Consider the following 25,536-nt stretch of genomic DNA (forward strand, 5'->3'; position numbering starts at 1 on the left):
CTCTAGGACATCAAAACCTCAGCCCTAGAGGCCCACCATCACTTTGTACAGGCTGTTCCCTCTGACTCTGCACCCTTCCATGGCTGTCCCCTCCCATGAGTGAGCTCTCTGCTCAGAAATCATCAGCTCAGACCTTGGGACTCATGCTCGTCTTTATTCTTCAACTTCCCACTTATCTCTACTCAACAACACATACACACACTTGTTACCTCCCCACCTAGAAGGGGACCCCAAGGGAGCAGGGCTTTGTCTGCGGAGTCTCCTGTTGTCCCCCCCGAGTTCTTTCAGGCTCCATCACACTATACTTATCATCAGTACCTGAAATGATTTTCTTTATTGGTTCCCTTTCAAGAACATAAACCCCCTGAGAATCAGGACTTTGTCTTGTTAGTCGCTGAATCCTCAACACTTAAACATTTCCTGGCACAAATGAATCAACTTGCTTAAAGCTTTTGCCCTAAAATCAACTATATCTTTCAAGTTAGATTTAGCCTCTCCCTCAGCAATAATACTACTCAGAACTGCATGGGTGAAATGTGCTGGTTACCCTTTTTCCTAATGTACATTAAAATAAATACATAGCTATCAGCATAAAAATCAGCTATCATCTGTTATCTAAAAGATGTGCTCTCTAGGGGCCGTCTGGTGGCTTAGTGGTTAAGTTTGTGCTCTCCGCTTTGGCAGCCTGGGGTTCACCAGTTCAGATCCTGGGCACAGACCTAGCACCGCTTGTCAAGCCATGCTGTGGCAGCATCCCACGTAAAAGAGGAAGATTGCCACAGATGTTAGTTCAGCGACAATCTCCTTCAAGCAAAAAGATGAAGATTGGCAATGATGTTAGCTCAGGGCCAATCTTCCTCACCCCCCCCCCAAAAAAATGTGCTGTCTAAAGTCACCTTGTGTTCTGCAAAGGTCTGTACTTCCAACTTGGGAAACAGCTCAATGGAGCAATTGCCCTGCTAACGAGCCCCTCCCTCCCCAGCCAGACTGGGATGAGTGGTGAGTTATGCTGACCGCCTTCTGAACTTCAATCTTGCTTCTCCAACTAGCATTCAGCACCTTCAACAGGTCCCTGCCACAGGGCAAATCAACAGATCTTTTCTCCAGCAACAGCCCCAATCAGGTTTAATTCCTTAGGTCCGCGCTTCTCCACCAGGGTGACTCTCCCCTTAGAGAATATTTGGCAATGTCTGGGGACATTGTTTATGTGGTTGCTACTGGCATCTATGGGTAGAAGCCAGGGATGCTACGAAACATCTTACAATACACAAGACAGCCCCCTATGACAAAGAAGGATCCAGTCCAAAATGCCTGGGATGCTGGAGTTGAGAAATCCTGGTTTAGGTCAAAGAGACCTTGGTCCTTCACACTAAAAACCCTTGTTTTTATCCCAATATCTCTTATCTTCCCTTAAATAGAAACCAATCCTTTATAAAGTAGGGAAATAGCACCTTCAGAACATTTTTAAAAATCAGAATCCTTAGGAATACCTATAACTTCTAGCAAGTTAAAGACCATTTTAAAATAAACTATATGACTCTAAAAACTTTTAAGTTACTGAGGAATTTATAAGTGTGATATTCACTGAATAAGTAAAATATTTGGTTCAAAACTAGATGACTACTGAGGCCGGCCTGGTGGCACAGTGGTTAAGTTCATGTGCTCTGCTTTGGCAGCCCAGGTTTCGCCAGTTAGGATTCCAGGCGTGGACCTACACACTGCTTATCAAGTCATGATGTGGCAGGCGTCCCCCATATAAAATAGAAGAAGATGGGTACAGATGTTAGCTCAGGGCCAATCTTCCTCAAAACAAAACAAAAAAACAGATGACTATTGGAGATAAGGATCTCTCCTTTTAGAGAATCACAGAGGTTTTATTCTTTCTTTGGAGAACACGCTAATATAACAAAAAAGATATTAGAAAAGTTGTGCCTTGGGATATATAATAAGGATGCCATTCAAGGACATACAGGATGATGGAAGAAAGTTCTGGTCTGAGACTCAGCACATTCAAAGCAGTCTGACCATGAGAAATGATGTGAGATGCAATCAAGTGCATGTGCTGGTAAGTGAATCTGCAAGATGGTAGACGATGTCTAGACACCTTGAAGGAAATGCATTGAATGGAATAATCCATTTGGGAGGTGGGGGGAGGACACTAGATTACATCTAGTCTAATGTAGATTTGGAGTATTGAATTTTACACTATTTTGTATTTAAGTGTAAAATATAATTTAAAATTTATCAGTGTATGGAGACAGAAAAATAGCTAACTTTTGCTGTGAATATCCAAATGGATTGGAGAAAACTATATCCTAGTGGCGTCTTTTGATTGCCAACAACATCACAATAAATGGCACCCCTTCAGCACCCCTAAATCACTCTCTCTACCAGCTACACTCTTCAAACGAAGGAAACTTTCTGGAGTTCAATGGCAAATTACATGAGGTGTAAGCCAAGTTGGCTAAATGAGCCAGACTATTAAAAAATAAGGCAATGACACCAAGGTGGCCTCCCACATGCCACAACTAGAAGGACCCACAACAAAGAATATACAACTATGTACTGGGGGGCTTTGGGGAGAAAAAGGAAAAAATTAAAATCTTAAAAAATAAAAAAAATAAAAATAAAAAATAAGGCAATGATCGTTGTTCTTTGAAACATTCTCCTCCCCTGCACCATTGTTTTGCCTATGATGTTTACTTCATGATTCCTCTACTGAAATAACAGTATTCCTCTGCCTCGCTTCGACTCCCTGAGGCAGAATCTAATTGTTTTTTTGGACAGCTGTCCTCAAAGCTTCCAAGGTGGGAATTGTGGTGGGAGCTATTTTTAACGTTCCTGCTCTTTTAATAGCCTGGCCTGTGCAGCGAGGCGAAGCAGCTGGATTTGTACTGAAAGCCTGATGCCACCAAGAGAACCCACCAGCCTCAGTTCTCGCCCTCGGGGGATCCGAGCAGCTGGGCTGGGGCCTCAGCCGCTGCTGCAGAGATGGAGTGCCTAATATTAGCACACTGAAGCAAGAAATAAATAGCAGGAATCTGTGTGCCATCCAGACGTTCAATCTCAGAGGCATCCAATTTCAAAGTCGGAAGGTAGAAATTATTTAACAGAAAAAATTAGTAAGAGCCACTGGTGGGGAGACGACAAACACATCTGAACAAATACACACATAATTCAAAAACCAAAGACAAAGCAAGGAAGACATAGGAGGCCCATCTGTGAAGGCAATCGATACAGTATAACAAAACAGGACTGTGCGATAGAAAGAAAAGCATAAAAGAAAGCGAACATTCAGCAGAACCAGGAAAATTAATCTCAAGGTTAGAAAAAAATAACCACATCTAATCAGTACTAGGCAAGAGGCACAATGGGGAGGACAGTGGTTTGGAGAGTCAAAGGTCCCGGATGGTGATGTAATGATCAGCTGAGTGAGTGCATCAAACGATTGACTTTGACCTTCCTTTCTCTCCTGGGTGAAATGGGGATGATGACGATACCTGGCTCCCAGGACGATGGTAATGACTGAATGAGATCAACTCCCAGCAGCAGGAGCTGTTTCTGTGGAGCATGCCCCTGAATCCACAGTAGCTTGCACCATGCCTAGCACATCACAAATGGCCCGATATTTTTTAATGGATGAACAATTTACGGATTTTAACACCGCCAAGCAATATGCCAATATTGTCTATCTCTCACTTTTTAACCAGCGGTTTAGATCAGTGGTTCTCCAAGTGCGGTCCCCAGACCAGCAGAATCAACATCAGCTGGGAACTTGCTCAGATGCAAGTTCACGAGCATCACCCCAGACCTACAGAATCAAAGACTCTGGGGGCGGGCCCAGCAATTTGAGTGTTAAGGAGCCCTCCAGGTGACTTTGATACGGGGTGCATGCTAAAGTTTGAGAATCACTGATCTGGAAAACTAGCTGCAAACAGTTTTTTTAATATCAAATATTAATATTATTCATTTAAGAGGTACACATATGATGCAGATTACCAAGGAAAAGGTCAGAGAAGGTCAAATACTACATCATATCGCAAAGCCTTTACTGCTGGCTCCGTTGACACACGCTTTTTCCTTCTATGAGTGGGAGCCACTAGGCTCCATTATTGCACCTGTCATTGCATTGTTTCCAGATCTACTGCACTCTTCTTTAAGAGCAGGTGGTAGTGATTCTCATCCCCGGCCCCTAGCACAGAGCCAGGGACACCACAGGTGCTCATTATAAAGTAATTAATGACCGCATAAGGCCCATGTCGTGCTATTTTTTAAATAACCCCTTTTATTCCATTTCCCTAGAACTCAAATAAGAATTGTGATATTGATATAGGCCGGACTATACATGACACCCTATATCTTCTAATCTGGTGATTACAAAGGGGGAGAGGTTTTGAGAAAGCTCCTTTCATTAAATATATCCTGATGATTCCCCCTGAGAAACTGAAATCAAAAGGAAGAAAACAATAAATGAATTAAGAACTTATGCCATGCGACAGACAAGTTAAGGGACTGACTTCAAGATATTTATCAGATGAAGTCTAAGTTTGTGCCACAAATCAAACTATAAAGGAGGTATTCATTCATTCTTTCAGAAAGAATTTTTTTGTGAGTGAAAATTCGCACTTGGGGAATCCAAAAGACATTCAGACACAGTTCCTGCCTGCAGGGAGCTTACACTCCAGAGGAGGAGGCAAGGCCCGTTCATGTAAGACAACTAAACACATCATGTGAGCAAAAGCAGAGAAACGGCACCAAGTCAGGCACATTTGGAGGACAGTGACAGGCTGGACTGACTGGAGTGTTGGGGGAAGAAGCCTGGGCTGCAGCCAGGCTGCGACAGGCTGCAAACCCACGTGCTGAGGAGCTGGGGTTACCAGTGGGCATCTTTGAAAGTTTCTGAACAGAGTGCAGACTTGGTGAAGTTGTGTCATAGAGTGGTCACTTCTTGTTCTCATTCGCTTCAGCTGAGGGGACAGCATAAGTCTCTCGTCCCCGCTCCCTGGGGACAGGTGCTCTGGTCTGGACAAAATGAGGGACCTCCAAAGGGGCATTCAAAACCGGGCATAGGGGGTGGACACGGGCTCTGAGGAGAGAATTCGAAGAATGAAAGCACTGATCCTTGTCATTGGTCATTCTCTGACTGGTATTTAGGGGCTAACTAGGGGTTAAATAGGGGGTAAATAGGTGCCCTTTATGGATCAGCTGTTCTGTGCCAGTGTGAAGGTATATGTGTGTATAGATATGTGCTTATACGTGGATATGAGTATGTACGTGTATGCACATGTGTATATGTTTGTCAGTGCATGTTTCTGCATGTGCATTTGTGTGTGTTCTCTTTAACTCTTACAAGGTCAATACCGTTATTCCATCTCACCGATAAGAAACCTTAGGCTCAGAGGAGCCAGAAAGAGTTGGTGAGTGACTCAGCCTGAAATTAAACCCAGGACAGCAGGCTCCAAACCCCATGCTCTTTACTCCCCATGTGTCTTTTCTCTCCCTTTCATGAAGCTTGTTTGAAAAGACTGTGAGAGCTGAGCAAGGCCAGCCCCAAGGCAGGGAATGAGGGCAGGGAGTGGCCTGCTCAGGCCTGGCTCTTCTGGGTCTTAGCAGAGGGGAAAAGGACGTTCTGAGGGTCCCTCATGGTCCAAGTTGGCTCACCAGAGACGGAGACCACAGAAGGAGTTGGGCAAAATCTTTGGCCAGAGGACAGAATGGTAGGGCTCGGTGAAGGGCCTCAAACTCTTGGCTTGACAATAACAACAATGATAATAGCAGCTACCATTTGTCCACTGCTTACTGGGTGCCAGGTACCTTTCTAAGTACACCACGTGCATCATTTTATTTAATCTTCACAACAACCATTGGATGGTGGTGCTTTGGATTCTGTCACCCATCCCAATCTACAGATAGAAAGCTGAGACCCAGTGAGATTAATTTCCCCAAAGTCACACAGAAAATGAATAGCGGGAACAGGCTCTGCACACGGGGAATCTGACTTCTCAGCCCAGTCAGCTCTCCCCAGTCCCGGGCTTCTGGAATGTTGTGCTGCAACCGTAAGCAAGGCAGTGTGGGTTGTGGAGAGGTGGACAGGCTTATCTCAGTCACTCAGGCAGCAGATGACAACAGCCTGAAGCAGGCGTCGGTGATGGGAAAGGAAGCAAAGCCCAGGGACAGATGGAGGATCATCATAAATACAGCAAGCCTGGTGCCTATCCAAAGATAAACAAGATGAGGGAGTCGCTCATCAGGATTAAGCTTCCAGCCTGAGCGATGAGCACGGTTAGGGCACCATTGATAGAAACTAGAGCCGTGGGAAAAAGCCAGGCTTGAAAGTATGCGTGGGAGGCAGAGGAATGGGGACACTGAGGGTCTGCAGTTGAGTCTGAGGAGGGGGATGAGGAGTCAGCAGACACATCAGTGCCAAGTCCAGTGAAAGTGCTGGAGCTGAGGTGACAGGCCAGGCTGGGAAGGAAGGGTCTGGAAGCCATCCATTTAGAGGTAACAAGGCAGAATGAGTGAGTTCTGCCAAAGGCAGAGGAAATCGGCTAGAGAGGGGTAAGGACAGAGCTCTGGTGATAGAAAGGAAAAAGAAAGGAGGGGAGGAGGTTTGGAGAGGTCCCAGGAGAAGGGACACAGAGCAGTGTTCTGTAAGCCAGGCAAGAAATGCTTCTGAAGAGATGAGGACAAAGAAAAAGCCCTGGAAATTAGTGAGAAGGACACCACCAACGACCTTGGAGAAGCAGTTTCATGATATAAAGAGAAAGAAAGTGTAACTGAGTGGGTAGGAAATTACGAATTGGATCTAGACCGTTGTGTGCCAGTGATGAAGAAGATGAGAGAGGAGGAGGAAAAGAAGGCAAACATGTGGAAGCAGCCACAAGGACCTACTAAATTCTCGCTGGTTTGAGGGACGGGTTTTAAGATGAGACCTTTGAATCCTTGCCGACAAGAAGCCAGGAGGGGAAAGAGGGAGGGAGAAGGAGGATGACAGAGAGAGGAAGCCAGAAAAGGCTGGAAGCATAAGATCCTGGAGGAGGAGAGAAGGGAGATCTCATCAAAGGTGGGGTTCATAGCGGCATTGCTCACAATAGAAACAACCCAAACGTCCATCAACAGATGAATGGATAAACAAAATGTGGTGCATCCATACAATGGGACATTATTCAGGCATAAAAAGGAACGAACTACTGTTCACACTACAACATGGATTGACCCTTGAAAACATGATGCTAAATGAAAAAAGCCAGACGTCAAAGTATCATATAATTCAACTTACGTGAAATAGCAGAATGGGCAAATCTAAAGAGATAGAAAGTAGATCAGCGGTTGCCTAGGGCCAGCGGAAGGGGATGGCAGGATCAGGAGGTGACAGCTAAAGGGCAGAGGGCTGCTTTTGGGGTGATGAAAATGTTCTCAAATGTGGTGATGGTTACACAACTCTATGAACATACTAAAAACCATGGAATTGTACACTTCAGTGGTATGCAGATTGTATCTCAATAAAACCATTATTTAAAAAAATCACTGGCGTCGTCCACAGCTCCCCACTTCCACTCATACCTCCCATTCATCCCATCAGCCAGTGTTATCAGCAATACCTCCCAGTACATCCTGAATCCCAAACCTCTCATCTCTTCCAGTTCCACAGCGCTCAAGCTGCCACCATCTCTTGCCCTAACAGGAAATGGCCTCCTAATGGGTTTCCCAATTCCCTTTCCTTATATTTTTGTTCTTTACTAAATTCCAGAGTGATCCTTCCAAGAGGGAAATCAGATGGCTCACCTCAGTTCATACCCTCGGATGGCTTCCTTTCACTCTCAGGATGGAATCCCCATCGCTCCACAGCCCACTCACACCTCCTTCCCAGCACTAAGACTCATCACTGGTTCTTTTAGGTGCATGCTCTTCAAACACTCCAGACATATTCCTGTCTTAGGACCTTTGCATGCACTGTTCCCTCTGCCTGGAATACTATTCCCCCTGCTATGCACATTGTTCACAAGCTCATAGTATTCATGTCTCTACACAAGTATTTCCCTTCAGAGAAGTCTTACCTAATCACCCTGTCTACATTCATACTCCCATTTCTCTTGATCTCTTCACCTTGCTTTACTCTCTTCCTAGCACCTATTACTACACCTCACTCCTTCCCTTGACCACACACACACACACGCTTTACACATATATGCAAACATACACCCAGATGCTGTATACATATATGCAAACACACACACACACATTCATGCAACAAAGAACACACACACACATATTGTTGACTCATCTCCCTCACTAAAACATGACCTCCATGAGCACAGGGACTTTCCTCTTTCACAACTGTATTCTCAGCACCTAGAAAATGCCCAGCACATGGTAGATACTTAGTAAATAATTGTTGAATGAATGAATGATCCTCGCAACAATCGCTTATTTTAAAGATGAGGACACCCAAGAACGGAAAGTTTGGGGGGGGGGGGGTCACACGAAGTTGCTTAACTAGTAAGTAGAAGGGGCTGGAGTGAAAGCCCGAACAGCCATGTTACATTTTGTTTCGTCCTCTCTGCCCCAAATGGTGCTTCCTCTGGTCCCAAGAGGGGGCGAGCAGCATCACAGGCAATCCATTCATAGCCTGTCAGAGATGTCCACACCTCCTGCTCTGTTCAGAACTAATGGAAAACTCACAGACATGAATATGTGGCAGTGAAACATACTCTGATCCAAAGATGGACACAGAGTGAAGAGGCCTGAATTCCTGTTTCTCCATGAGCTTTTAGACCCTGGTCACCCTGGTCAAGTCCTTCAGCTTCACAAAGTCACCATTGCTTCCAACACTTCATGTACAGAGGCAAGTTCTGAGGTTCCTTCCATTCAGAAACGCTGAACTAACCTACTTTTAAAAACTGCCTTCATCTGCTAGTGCACTCCTTTGGTGGTTTTTTTTTTTTTTTTTGGTGAGGAAGATTGGCTCTGAGCAACCATTTGTTTTCAGTCTTCCTCTTTTTTTTTCTTTCTCCCCAAAGCCCTAGGACATAGTTGTATATCCTAGTTGTAGGTCATTCTAGCTCTTCTATGTGGGACACCACCACAACATGGCTTGATGAGTGGTGCCATGTCTGCACCCAGGATCCAAACCAGCAGACCCTTCGCCCCCGAAGCGGAAGGTGCAAACTTAACCACTCAGCCAAAGGACCGACCCCCACACTCCCTTTTCGAGTTGAGTGAGACTGGATGTGAGGACTTACAGCAAATTCAACTCAAGATTTGTCTCCAGGAGGAGGTGACCCATCTCTAACTCACAACTCAAAGGCATCTGAGTCTATCCTAGCAACACTCAGTGTTTAAAAGAATAAAGCTGGGACGGAAACCCGCTATGTTCCCCTTGCCTCAGAAAGAATGAGTTTTTAAAAATAGGCTGAAATCACCAATTAGTGGGAACAATGAAGTACTCTGAAGTTGAAAAATGCTTTGTACGATGCTAATAATATTTTGGCAGTGGTGGTTCTGAATGTGGATCACAGCTATTCTTTTCAGAAAAAGTAATAGCTCCTTTGAGGAAAAATTATATTCTTGGAATTAGAAGGTTTTTATAAAATAAATCTTGATTAAAGAAGTTAAATTTCAACTTAATCATGCATTCCGTGTCACTATGTGTAAGGCACAGGGCTTGGCACCGACAGAAGATGGAGAAATAAAGAGTAATATCATCTAAGAGTCCCGGCCCTCAGGCCAGCCACAATCTGACGTGGAGGCAAAAAACACAACATGTGCTACAGGGAGAAGCCCAGAGAGGGAGGGCAGAGAGAGGAGAAGCAAGAGTATGGAGCCCCGGCTATGTATCTGCGTGCCTCATATAGAATGCATCTCATTCTGTTCATTCATTCAGGAAATCTTTATTGAGCCAGGCACCAGGATACGTGCCCACAGAACAGACAAGGAGCTTACATTCTCTTTTAATACTCATAACCAGCAGTGGTGAAGGTTGCTGTAATCTCCTTGCAGAGTCAAAGAAGCAGGTCCAGAGAGGTTGTGTAACTCACCCAAGGAGCCCAGCTAGAAAATGGTTAAGGACAGAAACAGGATTTAGACCACTGGCTCTGGAGGTTGTGGTCGAGTGGGGTGGGTAGGGGTCTACACTCCAGGGCAGATGGTCCCAGGTCTCCTGCCTCTGGCACTGAGGGCTCATGTAACCTCAGGCAACAAGCAGGGTCTCCAGGAAGCTCTTTCTGAACCAGACAGTCTGATACCAAAGCTAGATGGGAAACAAACAGAGGAAACAGCCCACGTTTCAGGTCTAATTGTGTGGGATTTATGATTGCCATGTGGGCATTCTGGCTTAAACAGTATGCTATAATGTTAAAACACAAAATGAGAACTCTTCCTGATTCTGCTCCTCACATTAATTTTGCCACTGAACTTGCCTTTAGAGCAGTTGGTATTTACTGTTCATTCATTCACACATCCATCTACATCCTGTCCACCCCTGTGCTGCCAACCAGTGTCAACTTGGGGGAGTTCGCAGCTTCTCGGCTGCATGAAAACCAAGTGGCTGTGACTATTTCCTAATATGGTGTTGCCTTTCAAAGAGTCTGATAACTTCTAGCCACCTCTCTTGCTTTTGTCCCTATATGTAGCCTGTTAGAGACCTCCAGCCTTCTGATGTAGCCATCACATCAATCTAAACAGGAGCCGCCAATGGCGTTCACAAACCCTGTTGCCAAAATCAATAACCTCCTCTTAGATTCTCCTGCAGTGTTTGATGCTGTTGACAATCCCCTTCTTTCTGAAAGTACTGCAAGAAAGTTAAGAAAAACATCAATCACACTGGATAAAAATTTCCTCCCAAAATAGAAATTTTATTGACCACAATCTATAATTCATCTTATATGGCACGCACACATATATGACATTTGTCAATGTTTTACTATTTCAAAAATCATCTCCTGCTTCCAAGAAATCGCAATAAAAATCAAAATGAAAACTAAAGCAGAGAGTTTATTACTTAACGGACTGAACACCCCATCTGCCATATTCATACATCTCTAGTTTACCCATGACTCAAAAAATTCTATTGGCACTGCCATTTGACGTAGAAATTAATATTAGTAAATTTGGAGCTGAAGCTTCTTTGCTGAAAATAATATTTTCACTTACTGAGAGATGTTCTCCTCTGAAGAGAAATGAACACTGCGTCAAGACAACAATGTCTCCGCGAAGAGACTTTGTGGGGAGTTCTTGTTCTCTGGTGTCAAGAACCTGGTTTGAAGTCATTCATTCAACAAACAAGGTAATTTCTCATGATCAAACTTGCAACAATTTGAGCACAGCAGGATAAATTTTCAAAAGGAAAACACGCTTCCCACTGTTTGAGAGTTCTCATGCATATATCTGGAGCTTCAGAAGTGAATTAATTGATATTAATTAACCTGTAAATAGTTCTTTCACAAAGGAAATGTGGTTTTCCTAGAGAAATATAAGTTTTTCAAAGGCATTCAGAATTAAATTAAGTAGAAAATTCCTCATTTCGAGCATCCAGTCCCTTTTTTGAACAAAAGTGCCTAATATTTTCTCTCTTAAGAGGAGACCTGTTGGGCATGAGAAAGCTGAGAGAAGGACATGGTCTTGAGTCATAACCTTTGAACCAGGAAAGTACTGCACAACTGCGTGGCTGCAGACACAGAAAAGGAGTGTAATAATCAAGAACATGGGCTTGGGAGGCAGGCAGAAGACGCCGGTTCAAATCCCACCTCTGACAGTTACTGGCATGGGCACCTGGCATGACAGAGCCCGTGAGACTGTTGACCCTATTGTCTCCTTTCCTAGTCAGAGCCTCTAGGGACTAAGTGACTGGATTCTGGCAAATGGACACAATGAGCTCCGTTTTGGAACGACTGAGCTCAAGGTGGCCTGGGACATCTAAATGGAGATGCCAAGTAGGCAGTTGGATAAATGGGTTTAGAGGGGAGTCTGACCTGTAGGTACAAATTAAGGAGACACGCTATGAAACTGTTAAAATGAATGAAGTGGTTCCGTATGTACTGACATGGAAGGATGTCTGTGATCTACTGGTAAATATATACAGTGAAAAAAGCAAGTTATTGAACAACATGTATACTGTAATCACTTTTTTAAAACATGTAGAAAAACATAAGCATCTGATCTAAAAGAGAAATATACACACTCACACATAGACATACACATACACACATACACAAACACACATGTGTGCACGTGTGCAAAATACATACCAAACTATTAACCCATCCTTACGATTTGATAAAGTGTGGGATACAGGCGTGAAGAACTTTGACTTTTTCGTTTATAAACTTCGGCCATTGTTGGGTCTTATTTCTGACAATAAGCATTTAATCACCCCAAATCCCACTTCACTCCATCCCTCTCTCCGTCTCCAACTCCTACCTCATCCTGAATCCCCACTCAGTGGCAGACGTTGGCAACAGGATGAAATGGAAAAAGAAAGATGATGTCAGTTTGGCACATTGTTTAATAATAAAAAAGGAGTAACTCAGCATTTGCTTGAAGCTGCATCTCCACAGCAGTATGAAAACGTTCACTGGTAAAATGCTATTCCTGCTCCTTGAGGGTTTACCATCGAGCTGGCTGAGCAGGAAGTCAATTAAGATAATTGCCAGAGAATAGAATGTGTGCACAGCGTCCACTGCGCTCTCCTAAGAGTCACTCTGAGGATTTGAAAATCTCATGGAATATCCAGGAAACCCCCATATCAACCAAGGAATGGTAAAGACTTGCCCTTTGTTAAGGGCAATGTGAAGAACAGAGTACCAAGAACTTAAGCTAATGAACATACATAAACAAAAGGAAATTAACGTAAATGGATGGGAAGATTAGCTGGCTTTACAGAAGAACCTAATTTATCCTAGACTTTTCTCAAGTTATTTAGCATAATCACTCAGCACAGCACCAGGCCACATTCAGTATATATTTGCAGAATTGTTTTTGAAAGACTCACGTCTCTATTTGACCAAGAATACCATGATCCCAGAACAAAAATGGTGGAATGCTAAGACGGAAGCATCCTAATGTCAGAAAGCCAGCTAAGGGACACCATGTTTATCCCATGTGAACTTCCTTCTTCCATGCCCCAATTAGATAAAGCACAGACTGAGGAAATCAAACGAGATCTTGAAGTCACCTTGTCCAACAGCTGGACAAAGTATTATTTAACCATCACTAATTAATAACCATATACTCTAAAAAGAGACATATAATAACTATTAACAATGGACACCATACCAGCAAGGCAGACACAGGTGAAATTGCTCCCATCTTGCTTTTCATTTGCATCAATACAGCTGGCATTGTTCTGGCAGGGTTTCCTCTGGCAGGCATCAAATTCTTCACAGAAAGTACCCACATATTGGTCATCACAGTTACAGGAAAAAGTTGCCTAAAATGCAAATATATAGTATATGTTACTTGAGTCCTCCAAAATGTATGCTTCGGCTGTGAAACTCAAAGTTCAAAAGCACTACTTCTCTTTATAATTTTACCCACACTGAGTATTTTAATCCTGTCACTTACGTCATGATCTGATTAAAATCATAGCTTTAAGAGAAATAGTATGTATTTCTTTACAGTTGAACTTCAAACATTTATTTTTTTTTTATTTATTGATATTTATCCCAACCTTTTTCAATCGTATTAAAATAGAAATGGAAAGAATACCTGCATTTTAAGCAAAAAATGAAGTTTTGCTGGCCTGACAGGGAAATGGCAATTTTGCTAGAGCAGATATACTGTGCTACAGCTATTAAATTAGATGTCACTCCAACCAACTAAATCCTTCAGCAGAGACAGTGCTTGCAACAAAAACATCATCAAATGTCATCTTCGGACCACTGTTCCAGTTCCAGAGCACTGACAGCATTTACTGAATCACCCTGTAAATGGGCCTCATTGTGCAGCCATGCCTACAATCTGAGTGCGAGGGAAAATGAAGAGTATATAATTCAAGTAAGCTTTGTGTTTGGTTTATGAGATTCACATTATTTTAGTAAAAGTCCATAACTCAGACCCAGAGCACTGCATTTGATTTAATTCTGAGATGCCTGTAAAATCGAAATAAAAATGAGCCCTGCTCTGTTCTTAACGCTGGCCTGAGGGTGGTGGCAGGTCTAAAAGAAACCCTAAGCTGGCTCCAAAGCCTGTGCAAAGCAATGGACATCGTTAGCGCAGATTTTCATGAGGAGGAAGGGAGGAGGCAAAGAAGGATGGCTTAAGCAAACCTGGCTTCTGAAAAAGTCAAATCTAAACTTTCAAAAGTATCTTTCCCAGCTCTCCCCAAGCCCCACACATCACCAAGTGTTCGAATCTCTACTGTTCCAAAGCCCCGCCCACAGCCTCTCAGCCGGCCCAGACTCCCTCTCTGGGTCCCAGCCTCCTGCTCCTAGAGGGAGACTCTCCTCTCTTCTCCAGGTGTTGTTAACTCAGGATCCCCACCCAGTACTCCCCTCCAAAGGACAACACAGCGCCTTCCTCCCTCCTGAAAGAGGAAAGCGTTGTCCACTCTTCTCTTTAGTATTTTTTTCATCTCTCAATCACGTTTATAGTTTTTGTCCATTTCTTGATAAATTTACAACTACATATTTAGATTTCTTTGTAGCTAGTGTTAATGAGATATTTTCCTCATCCTTTTCTTGCAACACCCATCATACTTGCTATCGATTATTACTGGTATAAAATGCGAGGTTTATGTTACCAGTCATCACACTGAGCTCTCGCTACAGGTAAGAGGTTTTAATTGATTCTCTTGGGTTTTCTAGATAAAACAAAACCCCCCAAAAGCACATAGCAATTGCAAATAATGATTCTCCAGTCCTCATGGTTACAATAGTGGCTCTTCCAGAATAATTTTGATTTCAAAGGGAGGTTTGCAGAAGTCCCCACTAAGCAGAACGCTGGAATGATGACTGAATTTTATCAAATGCCATTTTAGCTTCTGTAAAAAAATCATCAATTTTTTTATCATTGACCTATCAAGATGCGAATTGAATGTTTAAATTTTCTAGTACTGACTCAGCCTCGCATTCCTGGAAGGAAGACTCATAGAACTCATTATGCAAATTGTTTTATGGCTGCATTCTATTTGTAGGTTTACTTCTAGTGCCTTCCATCTAACTTGCCCCACTCCTAGAAGACTCCTTTTCTAAGAAAAACTGTCCCTTGAACAGTGGCTTACACTGGAATAGCTTACACTGGAACTGGATGCCCCTGGCCACAAGTGACAAACCAGGAGTAGATGGACTCCTGGCCTCAGCAACCAAGCAAGAAGCCAGACAGTCAAACAGGACATTGAGCTCGACCAAAGCGCCAGATTTTATGTGGGTGTGTTTCTTTTGTTAATTGAATATGTTTTTGTTAAAGGAGTTGACAAAATCCTTGTAATCTGCATAATCGAGTCTTCTTTAGCTCAAGAACACATTCTGCAGTTATGTCTTAGAAGCCAGAACAGTTGGAAGAAAAGCAATGGCTTTTTTCTTCTTAAGCTAGAGTTAAGTTTTCTGCCTTCTATTTCTGTCATCTCTCACACTTCTTTGTGGCAAACGGAAATTCCCTCTGCATTCTAGCAATAGTTGACTTCCTATCTGGTTTATCGTGATGTGAGTTTTTCCTTTGGTGTGTGTTTGCATAGACTTTGTAGTTGAAAGCTGGGAGAAGGGGCATCAAGGACTGTTAGAAAGGCAGACTTTTACATAGGAAACTCCTTTTCTAGAACTGTCTTCTAAGGAAAATCTTGTCCTTGCTCAGATTTACAACAAGGTACACCTTTGATATTTGCAGGGGATGTGTCTGGATCCCTTTGTGCATCTGCAGATTTGTGACTGCCTTTGAAATGTAAATGCTGTGCATGCCCAGCGCATACAATTCCAAAGCGAGTCTCAGCATCCTAATAAATTACCACGAGTCATTATTTTTGGCAGCTGTCCTCTAAAATTTACTTGGTTTCTATCCAGATGTTCCATATTGCAGATAAATTTCTTTGGCTATTTAGGGACTACATTTTGCATATAACTCATCTGGCGAGTTCCACGGAAAATATGTTGTTTGTGAAAATAATTTATTAAAGTCCCAAATCAAATATCTTCGAGTTAGCTTTGATTGAATTTAAAGCGAAAACAGAAGCCACACATTTTGTTTGGCTTTGTTTTAAGCAGGAACCTTGAAGGAAACTTTAAGAAACTGTTGAAACAATTGCTTTTGACCAAGCAAAACAATGAACTGATTCTTAAACTTTGATTGATGGATGAGGAAGAAGATTAACAAATGTGTACATACCCATGACCATAATCTTTGTGTATTCTATATCATGCTGTCCATAACGTTAGATTTCTTCCTAAGTCTATTTTCTAAGAACTAAGAGCTTTCCTAAAATATTAAAAGGTTTGTTTTAATAGTTTCAAGACTGTTGACTTGTAAGAGGCCATGAATATTCATTAGGAAACTATGTTTTTAACATATTTGTTGCAGAAAACTGTGTTTGATCACCGAAAAGTCGTAAACCGTTATACCAACCTTAAGCAGTTTAACCTACTGACTATGAGATCATTAACCTAGGACCAATTGACTTAACCGGCATAAGAGACAAAATGGACTTAAAATTACTAGCTTAACTAAATTACAGGAAGACAAATCTTTGCCAAACTATTGTATATTTCTATGTAAAAGTCTCTTTCAGGTAAAATGAAAAGTGACCCTCAGAGATTAATTTTAGAACCCAATGCGGAATCTCAATTTTCCTCAAGAGCTTGAAGTCAAATATTCCATTTGTACATTAATGAAACCTTCTCAGATAGTGGTAGGAAAAAAATTTCAGTCAGACTGAATTCAGTTATTCACCCACACAACAAATGTTTATTGAGCACCTGACTATGTGCCAGGCACTGTTCTAGAAGGGGAGACACAAACGGGAATAAGACTCTCTCATGGGGATTATACGCCAGTGGGGGTGGCTGACGATAAACAAATGAACAAGTCAATAATGCAGTAAATTAGGTGATAAATGCTATGGGGAAGCATAAAGTAGGGAAGAGGAAGAGAAGGATCCCATAAGAAACATCCTTATTAAACCTACTATTGCAATTACCATGAGGACATTGGTGGGCACACTATATGCCATACATCATTTTCTGCCTCATTTATAAAGCCCTACCCAAGAAAAGGCACTCATTTAAGTGCCAGTAAAAGTTTTGCTAGTCATGAGAAGTGACGTTTTGTCCTCAGGAACAATGCAGATCACGAGCCTGCCCATTTTTCTCTCCTTTGGGATTTGGCTGCGGTATGCTCAGAGTCTACTGGAAGTTCAATTTTAACAAGTATCTAGGCTCTGTGACCTATATGACTACGTCCTTCTTCTAACATGGATACTGCTTTCTAATTTATACCTTCTCTGACTCGGACTTACTTTGTGAATTTTTATACTTCAAATGCTTTATGAAATACGCAGCCAAATATATGAATAACGAAGTCTAAATTCCCTAGCAGGGCACAGAAGGCCTTTGACAATCTGCCCCAAGTTACTTTTTCTGTCTCATTCTCTCAATTTTCACCTCTCACGAAAGCCTAATTGTTATGTACAAATCACCCCAGAGAGAGAAGCTTTCCGAGGAGTTGTGTTTCTCTGTTTCAGAGTCAGGATTTATCCATTTTATTTTACTTTCTCCCTTAAACAAAGCATACAGAAAATATATTTGTCTCTTGTTGATGTCCCGCTGAAAGCAGTATGAACATAAAAACCCCAGCTGACTAGACATTGCATCTCATTGTTTACAGAGCTTGCTCACGTTGAGTTATTTTATCAAATCTTCACCACATCTGTCAGGTGGGTGATATCAGATCCATTTTAGGAACTGAGAACAGACTCAACAGAGAGGTCAGATAAATTATTTAAGGTGTCCCAGATGGCAAGTATAAGGTCAAGGCTTAAACCCATATCTTCCGATTCCAAATCCTTTTCCACTCACAGCTGCATATTGTCCTATCATCGCCGTGCTGGTCAGACACATGTGGGGGTGCCCCTCAACGCTTCCTCTAAAATAACCCCTGACGACTGAAGTATTTCATTTCCTGCTCCAGATTTCCACCCCTTCCCCTACTCTTTGGCTGCCGTCCTTATCAGCATCACTCACTGTCCTTTTGCTTCACTGATTCTAATTTCCTGTAGCCTTAAGAACAATACCAAATTTACTCAAATAAGGTATCAAAATAGAGTAAAAATCCCCTTCCTGGGGTTGAAAGCATCTCTTGTACATAAAGTGCCTAATCACTCATGAACGGACTTAGAAACTTTGGGCAATTCTTCGCCAGGATTGGAGGTCCTTGATATCTGGGACTTTAGTTATTCATACATAATAGATGTTTGAGTGTTCATTGAATGAAGCTGATTTCATAATAAGCTGCTTAAAGGTAGACTTGTAGGAGAGGCCTGTGCAGGTAAAGGGTCCTCTTCCCCTACTTCCTTGTCTCTGATGATCTTATGTTTTGTTAAGACAGCATCATAGCCACTTACACATCCTTCGACCACACGTTCATACTAAAGGGGATACTGAACAAGGATTAGGAGGACAATCCCAAGCCAAAAGGGACTAACAGGGCCCTACACCTCTGAAAATGGAAAGAAGATTGTTTAAACCACTCCTGACTAAAGGACTCTCCAGGGCCAATTTTGATTTCCATCATAGACCAGCCTGGTTCCAAGTAACATCTGGGCCATTCATAGTTTAATGTCTGAAAATGTCAAAACTCTGGCTAATGAGTTGACAATTGTTGAAACTAGGTGACGCAGACATGGTGGTTTGCCAAATTACTCTCTATACTTTTATATATGCTAGAAATTTTCCATAATAAAAAATTTGTTGTTTTTCTTTTAAGAGTCTGGCTAAGTCCCAAGAAAGGAAAGATAAAACTTGGAAACATTAAAATCACCTTGCAGTGTCCTGTGTCCAGCGCCTCCCTGTGGAATCTGCTGTTGCCTTTACCATAGGCATGTTGAGGAGAACGTGGTGTGCACATCACTGAGTCCCGGTCTAAGAAGTCCTGCTCCAGAAATTTATTTCATATCCAAGTGCCAGGAAAAGCTCTGATTGTCCTAAGGGACTGCCATGTTTTCTCTTGTGGACAACATGAATCATGGAACAGAGCATATTTCCCTCTAAACAAAAGAGTCTTCTTGAAGAGAAGGCGTAGCAATTCCAATGCCAAGGAAAGGCTTGGCTGCCTCTCAGCTTCCCCAGCACATCGGGGTCACAAGCAAGGCACACCCAGCCCAGGCCTCGGCTGGGAGAGAGCAATTCTTGCTCACAAAGCCTATGGGTAAAAATTCAGAAGCCCTCTTTAAACTAGTACTCTGTACACTGGCAGGATCAAGAAGGAGAGTCTGTTTGCTAACGTTGGAAAGCTCTGGAATCTTTTCATTCCTAGTTAATAGACTAGCTCCAGGTGCAGCTGTCCATGAAGATGATTCCCTGACTAAGAGCTTGCTGCAGCCCCTTGATGGAGAGCTTACATTGCTCCAAGCAGACTTGAGGAAAGGAAGGTGGTGAGTCCCGACTGACTCATATAACAACACAGCATCGGTCAGATTTTAGACTCAAGCATCGCATCACCCCAAACGCACTGATCCTGAATTGACGGAGATGGAGGCCTCAGACGCCTTGTCCTGGTAACCCTCAGACAAGGACCTACTGTCCCGGCTCCTAGACTATGGGAACTAGACCGAGTAGTCATTCAAGTCCAAAATTACACAGTTGACAAACACTAAAGCCTAGATAAAAAGCAGTAACCATACACACATTTTCATTTGATTAAGCACAGGTGAGCTATCACTAACAGGTCAGAAGATCAGTCCAGCCTGCTCTTCTGGACAAGTACAATTTAGACTTCGACTAAACCCAAATTTAATATTTCAAGACACAGAAAGGATTATCGGCATGTAAAACTTAAGAGACTATCTGAGAATTCTATTTAGGATGTAAAAGTGCTTATAAACGCCCCTCCCTGAGCCCAGGCCACACAAGAACACCTGGAACCCAGCCATGGACACAAATAGCTGCCGCTTGCTGGGAACTCAGTGAGCTATCTCAAAGGAAAACTCACTATGAATTACATTTTTTAAATTCTGTCTATTGGCTGGGTCTTATTATTCTATTACTCATTACACATGTAATTTAAACACCATACTCACATTGCTTATAATCTTATTTTCCCATTAGTCTTACACACTCTATCACTCATATTTGGGTTCACTAATTGCAAATGTAGTCACTTATTTTTAAAAAAATAAGCTTAGAAACATGCAGATGATCTAAACATTAAATTCAAGACTTGACATTCATGCATTCATAGAATTCATGTCTGTGGCTTAAATGTTAAATTCTAAATAATAGAAACAATAATGAATGAGAGTCCTGCTCTTTCCTTCCAAAGGACATTGAAGTTTACTTTATTACTTAAGGGAGAAGAAAGTAAATGTCTTACAGGAAATTTCGTAAAAGCCTTTCTCCCTAAAATTGGATGGATGGATTGGCAGAATGGAGATGTTCAAAGCAGTTTCCAACCACATCCTGGCAACTTATGTGTTCTCAGCACTCTGAGTGTGGCCATAACTAGACATAAGATTTCCATGTAATCAGCCTTGATCTTCAATTCACTAACATCCATGTACTTATTTGCTTCAATGTTCTAATCCATTAGCAAAAGTAAAATTTGACTTAAAAAAAAAAGAATGTCACTGAAAAATTCATCTTTTATTGAATTTCCCTGGGAAAAAAAAATAGCCTGATCCTACAAGTAAATGACATACCATTCCACTTTCTTATTTTAAAATTCCATTTAGCCTTCTACTTATTTTCTTTGCTATACCAAAAGAAAATGGGAAGAAAAAAAGCTTTAATAAAATGGACATTTTAATAAAATGACATTTGTATGAACTATTGAGGAGAAGGACTCATTGAAGAATAGGATCCTTCTCAACATCTTCCTCAAGTTACCTTAGATGGAATACTCACTACGAATTACGTTTTTAAATGGAAAGCCAAGATGATAAAGCAGTGGTAACTTTTTCTAAAGACGAAAAGCCAGTGGGGCAGGGCAGGGTACCAAACCATCATTTACCAAATAAAGCACCTGCCATATGCCAAGTACCATGCAAGGATTCACTTAATCCTCCAACAGTCTCTCTATTTCACCAACGAAGAAACAGAGAATTTAAGTAGTTTGCTCAAAGTCACACAGCTAGTCAGAGGCAGGGGGAGGCAGATTTGGTGTCATTGTAAAGACATTCTTACAGTTTAAGTTATCCAGAAATGCAAGAAATTAAGTTACAGGGAAGGAGGGGCAGGGTTCAAACAACATTCTGAGAAAGGGGATGAGGGGAGCATTTCTGCACTGAGTGGAATTTGAAGAGGATGACTTCCAAAGGCCTCTTTAACTCAGACCTGATGACCTGGGTTGCAGTCCCATATGAGCCACCAATGCCCACTGTCATGATCCTACTGTAGGTGATTTCATGTCACTCTTGAGTGCTAACAACCACCTCATGGTTCCTTTTCTATTCTCACTGTATTAGTGTGCTAGGGCTGCCACAACGAAGGGCCACAGACTGGGCGGCTTAAATAGCAGAAATTTATTTTCTCACAATTCTGGAGGCTGGGATAGCCAAGATTAAGGTGTTGGTGGGGTTGGTTTCTTTGAAGGCCTCTCTCCTTGAGTTATAGATGGCCTTCTGCTCCCTGCGTCTCCACATGGTCTTCCCTCTGTGTACGCCGGTGTCCTAATCTCTTTTTACAAGGACACCAGTCATATTGGATTAGGGCCCATCCGTATGGCCTCATTTCACCTTAATAACTTCTCTAAAGACCCATCTCCAAATACAGTTACATTCTGAGACACTAGGGGTCAAGAATTCAACATGAGGATTTTGTGGAGATACAGTTCAACCCTTTTAACACTCATTCATCCCTTCTCTGGCTTACTCCTCCAACTATTTTCAGAGCAGTCTTCCTCAAATGCTACTTTCAGTACTTCACAAATACTTGGTGCCTATTCTACTCAACTCATTATCCTAGAGGACACACAGTAGTCACTGAACAACAGCTGTGTGAAAAGGTTGGCATTGCACATACAGAGACATATAAGATTATTGTGCTCTAGGAGTTAACAATCTCACTAGAGACATAAGTCTGTGTCATTGTCATCATCGCTATCATCTTCGTCACGAACATTTATTGAGCACTCAATAAATGCCAGGCACTGTTCTAAGGGCTTTGCAACATGCAGTTAGCCTCATTGCTGTTGTTGTTCCAATTTTATATTTGATGAAACTGAGGCACAGAGAGGGTGAGTAAACTGACCAAGGTTGGCCAGCTAATTATTGAAGAGTTGAAAGTTGAACCCAGGTAATCAGATTCCAGGACTTGCCCTCTACATGAAAAGAAACTATAGTTCACATGAAAAGTGAACCACAAATGACCACATAGCAGAGGAAGAGAAAACACTACATTGCTTGCTCAGATCCTATTCCTGATCCTTCTACCTCCTTGACCAGGGGCAAGTAATTTATATCATTTACTACTTTGTTTCCTTTTGGACTTCACTTCAATAGCGGGAGAAAATAAAAGGAGGTATGCTGTACCCCAAAGATTCTATTATTTATGTTGTGATTTTAAAAATTTAACTGTTGAAAGATCTAAAATGATACAATAGATATTCAAGAACACCTATCCAATAGCAAAGGGGTTCTATAATAAATTATTCCATCAGTGACACAGGATGAGGAAGTGGATGGCTGGTCCATCTTCCCAGTTCCTGTCTGAGTCAGGTCATGAAAATGAACAAATTGAATCACAAGCTGGATTCAGGAGCCAGGATATAGGCAGAGGTTAGAAATTAGGCTTGGGTAAAATCATCAAAACTTCCAACTTCTTTTTTCCCATTAAGCTTTCACTGGCCCTTCCCTTCACACATCTTGGAGACAGGGATGGTCAAGTGCTCAAACAGACGTAGAGACCAGGCAGGAGCTGCACCTGCACCTAGTCCAGGTAAAAGGTAGAGCACCTGATCCCTCATCAGGAACCCCCAGTTCCCTGCCCTGTTTCAAACACTCTGACTGCTCTGCGTCCTTCCTTAGGTCAGTCCTGAGTGGCAGCTTTTGTCCTTTTTTGGGATGATCCATTGAGTTCTCAAGACCTTTGTCACTATCTGATACTCAAGACCCCAAGATTGGGAGATAGACCTGAAGAACTCCACCCATGTGACATCCACTTTAAAGATGTGACTTCTCAACCGAGGTGCCCATCAAGGGACAAATGGATAAAGAAGATGTGGCACATATACACAATGGAATACTACTCAGCCGTAAGAAACCATGAAATCCAGGCATTTGTGACAACATGGATGGAACTTGAGGGTATTATGCTAAGTGAAATAAATCAGAGGGAGAAAGTCAAGTGCCGTATGATCTCACTTATAAGTAGAAGATAAAAACAATGACAAACAAACATAAAAACAGAGATTTGACTGGTCATTATCAGAGGGAAATGGGAGGGAAGAAGGCAAAAGGGGTGATTAGGCACATGTGTGTGGTGATGGATTGTAATTAGTCTTTGGGTGGTGAACATGATGTAATCTACACAGAAATCGAAATATGATGTACACCTGAAATTTATATAATGTTATAAACCAATGTTATCGCAACAAAAAGATAAAAAAATAAAATTTGAAAAACCGAGTTCAACACCCCGCCCCCCCCCCCAAAAAAGGTGTGGCTTCTCTCAGAACATCACTCTAGTGTGTGGATCTTCTTTCTTCTCTCCTTCCTCCACCCGTTTCCCGATTCTCCTCATTCCCTTTGGACTCCTTCACTGTGTGGTTTCTTATGTTCATGGGCCACGGCTAAGCAACACATGTGTGTCCCCAATTCCCATCATTAGCCAGCACGTGGGCATTCCTCTGTACCTTTACAGCTTTTTCTAGACTTACTTTCCTATTGGATCCATAACTCTCCTTTGCCTCGGTCTTCACATCTGTTTTCCTCCTAATAGGTTATTTTATACTTTACGTACTTTTCTGGATAGTCTCAAATCCAACCCAAAGACAGAGAATGTAAATAAATAAAAAAGTAAAACACAGCATAGAATTGATATAAGGGATCAGTTCAGCTTTCCTTATGGAGAGTGAATGCAATTCTCCAGCCCCTTGTTCTGACTGAAATAAGAATATACATGTAAATCGAGAATATTGGCATCATAGCCTGAATTTCAAGAGGTTTGTCTTCATTATATAGTCCCTAATACCGTGGAATTTGACTAAAAACATTTCTTCAGTATTTGCAGGGAAAAATACTATCTTTTTATTTTATTGTGAAAGATTTCATTTATACAGAGCTCCTGATCTGATGAATGCCTTTCTTTATTGAATTTATACTCACACAAACTGAAGTAACACCAGCAAAGGTGGGAAGGTCCTAGCATTCATTTTAACTAAAGCTTATCTCAATAAATTGTTCGTTGCTTTCATCATTTTAATATTTAACAAATGGCAGGTTATATCTAATAAATGTGTCTCTTCAGGATAATTAGAAAAGGATCATTCCAATAATTTCCAGAGGAAACTCATCAACACATCTAACTCGGGGTAGCAAAAGTATTAGGTAAATTCACAAGCAAGGTGAATTTTGCTTGCTTTCAAACTGTTTTTATTAATCTACAATATTCACAGGAAGCGATTTCTTTCCATGTGATAATTTAATTCCTCTAATCTTGAGTAGGAGAGAAAAATCTGCATACGAATTTTGAATGTAAGAACATTAACACTGCTCATATCTTCCTTTCAAAAATGTTTTAGTTAATGTATCATATTTTAATCATTTTGATGCTGTTAGTTTCTCTTTTAAGTCATTTATGACTCTTAGAATAGGATATTGGCCTTGGGTGCTTGATTTGGAAAAAAGGAAACACATACTTAATTCCCTAGAGCCTCAGAGTGCCCATCATCAGGTGGGGTTGATGAAATCCACATCACAGAGCTGTGGTTGTGGAAGTCTGTGGGCCAGCACAGATTCATATTAGCGCTGGAAAAATCATTACACTCACTTCCTCTTTCGTGTGCACAGGCTCTGACAAAGGCTGATACACCTAGTAGTGTGGCTGCCCTACACGACGGTCCTCAGTGTCGGAGCCAATCTGAAAAAAGCTTTTCTAAATATAATTTTTAGATTCTTGTGTTGGAAAGGAAAAAAATATCCTATAAGCTGGCCCAAATTCCTGTCTTCTCTGAGGGCTGCATAAATGGGCTTTTGCTATGGAATGGGGCTCAAGGTCATTTATGTCATAAGATGAGCGCTTCTCCTAAAGCTTCTCAGGCTCCCAGAAAATAAAAGTCATCTTTTTTATTTGGCATAACATCTGTCTCAGAAGAATGGCCGGAATGCCACCAGTCTCTCCTGCTTCTAAACTAGGGAGAAACGAAAACCAAACACAAGGCTCGGATTTGTTGAGAGATGAC

At 41.9% G+C, this 25,536-nt stretch overlaps 1 protein-coding gene across 2 annotated transcripts in view; it reads right to left on the bottom strand.

Annotated features, from left to right (window-relative positions):
* Window positions 1-25,536, bottom strand: part of DNER (delta/notch like EGF repeat containing) — a 302,387-nt gene that overhangs the window by 105,330 nt on the left and 171,521 nt on the right. For both annotated transcript variants that reach the window (XM_023642489.2, XM_070270583.1), the window contains exon 6: window positions 13,273-13,426. In XM_023642489.2, coding sequence (XP_023498257.2) covers window positions 13,273-13,426 — 154 coding nt within the window. The remainder of the gene's footprint in view (window positions 1-13,272; window positions 13,427-25,536) is intronic.

The sequence above is a fragment of the Equus caballus genome, chromosome 6 (assembly GCF_041296265.1).
Source record: "Equus caballus isolate H_3958 breed thoroughbred chromosome 6, TB-T2T, whole genome shotgun sequence".
Classification (NCBI taxonomy): domain Eukaryota; kingdom Metazoa; phylum Chordata; class Mammalia; order Perissodactyla; family Equidae; genus Equus; species Equus caballus.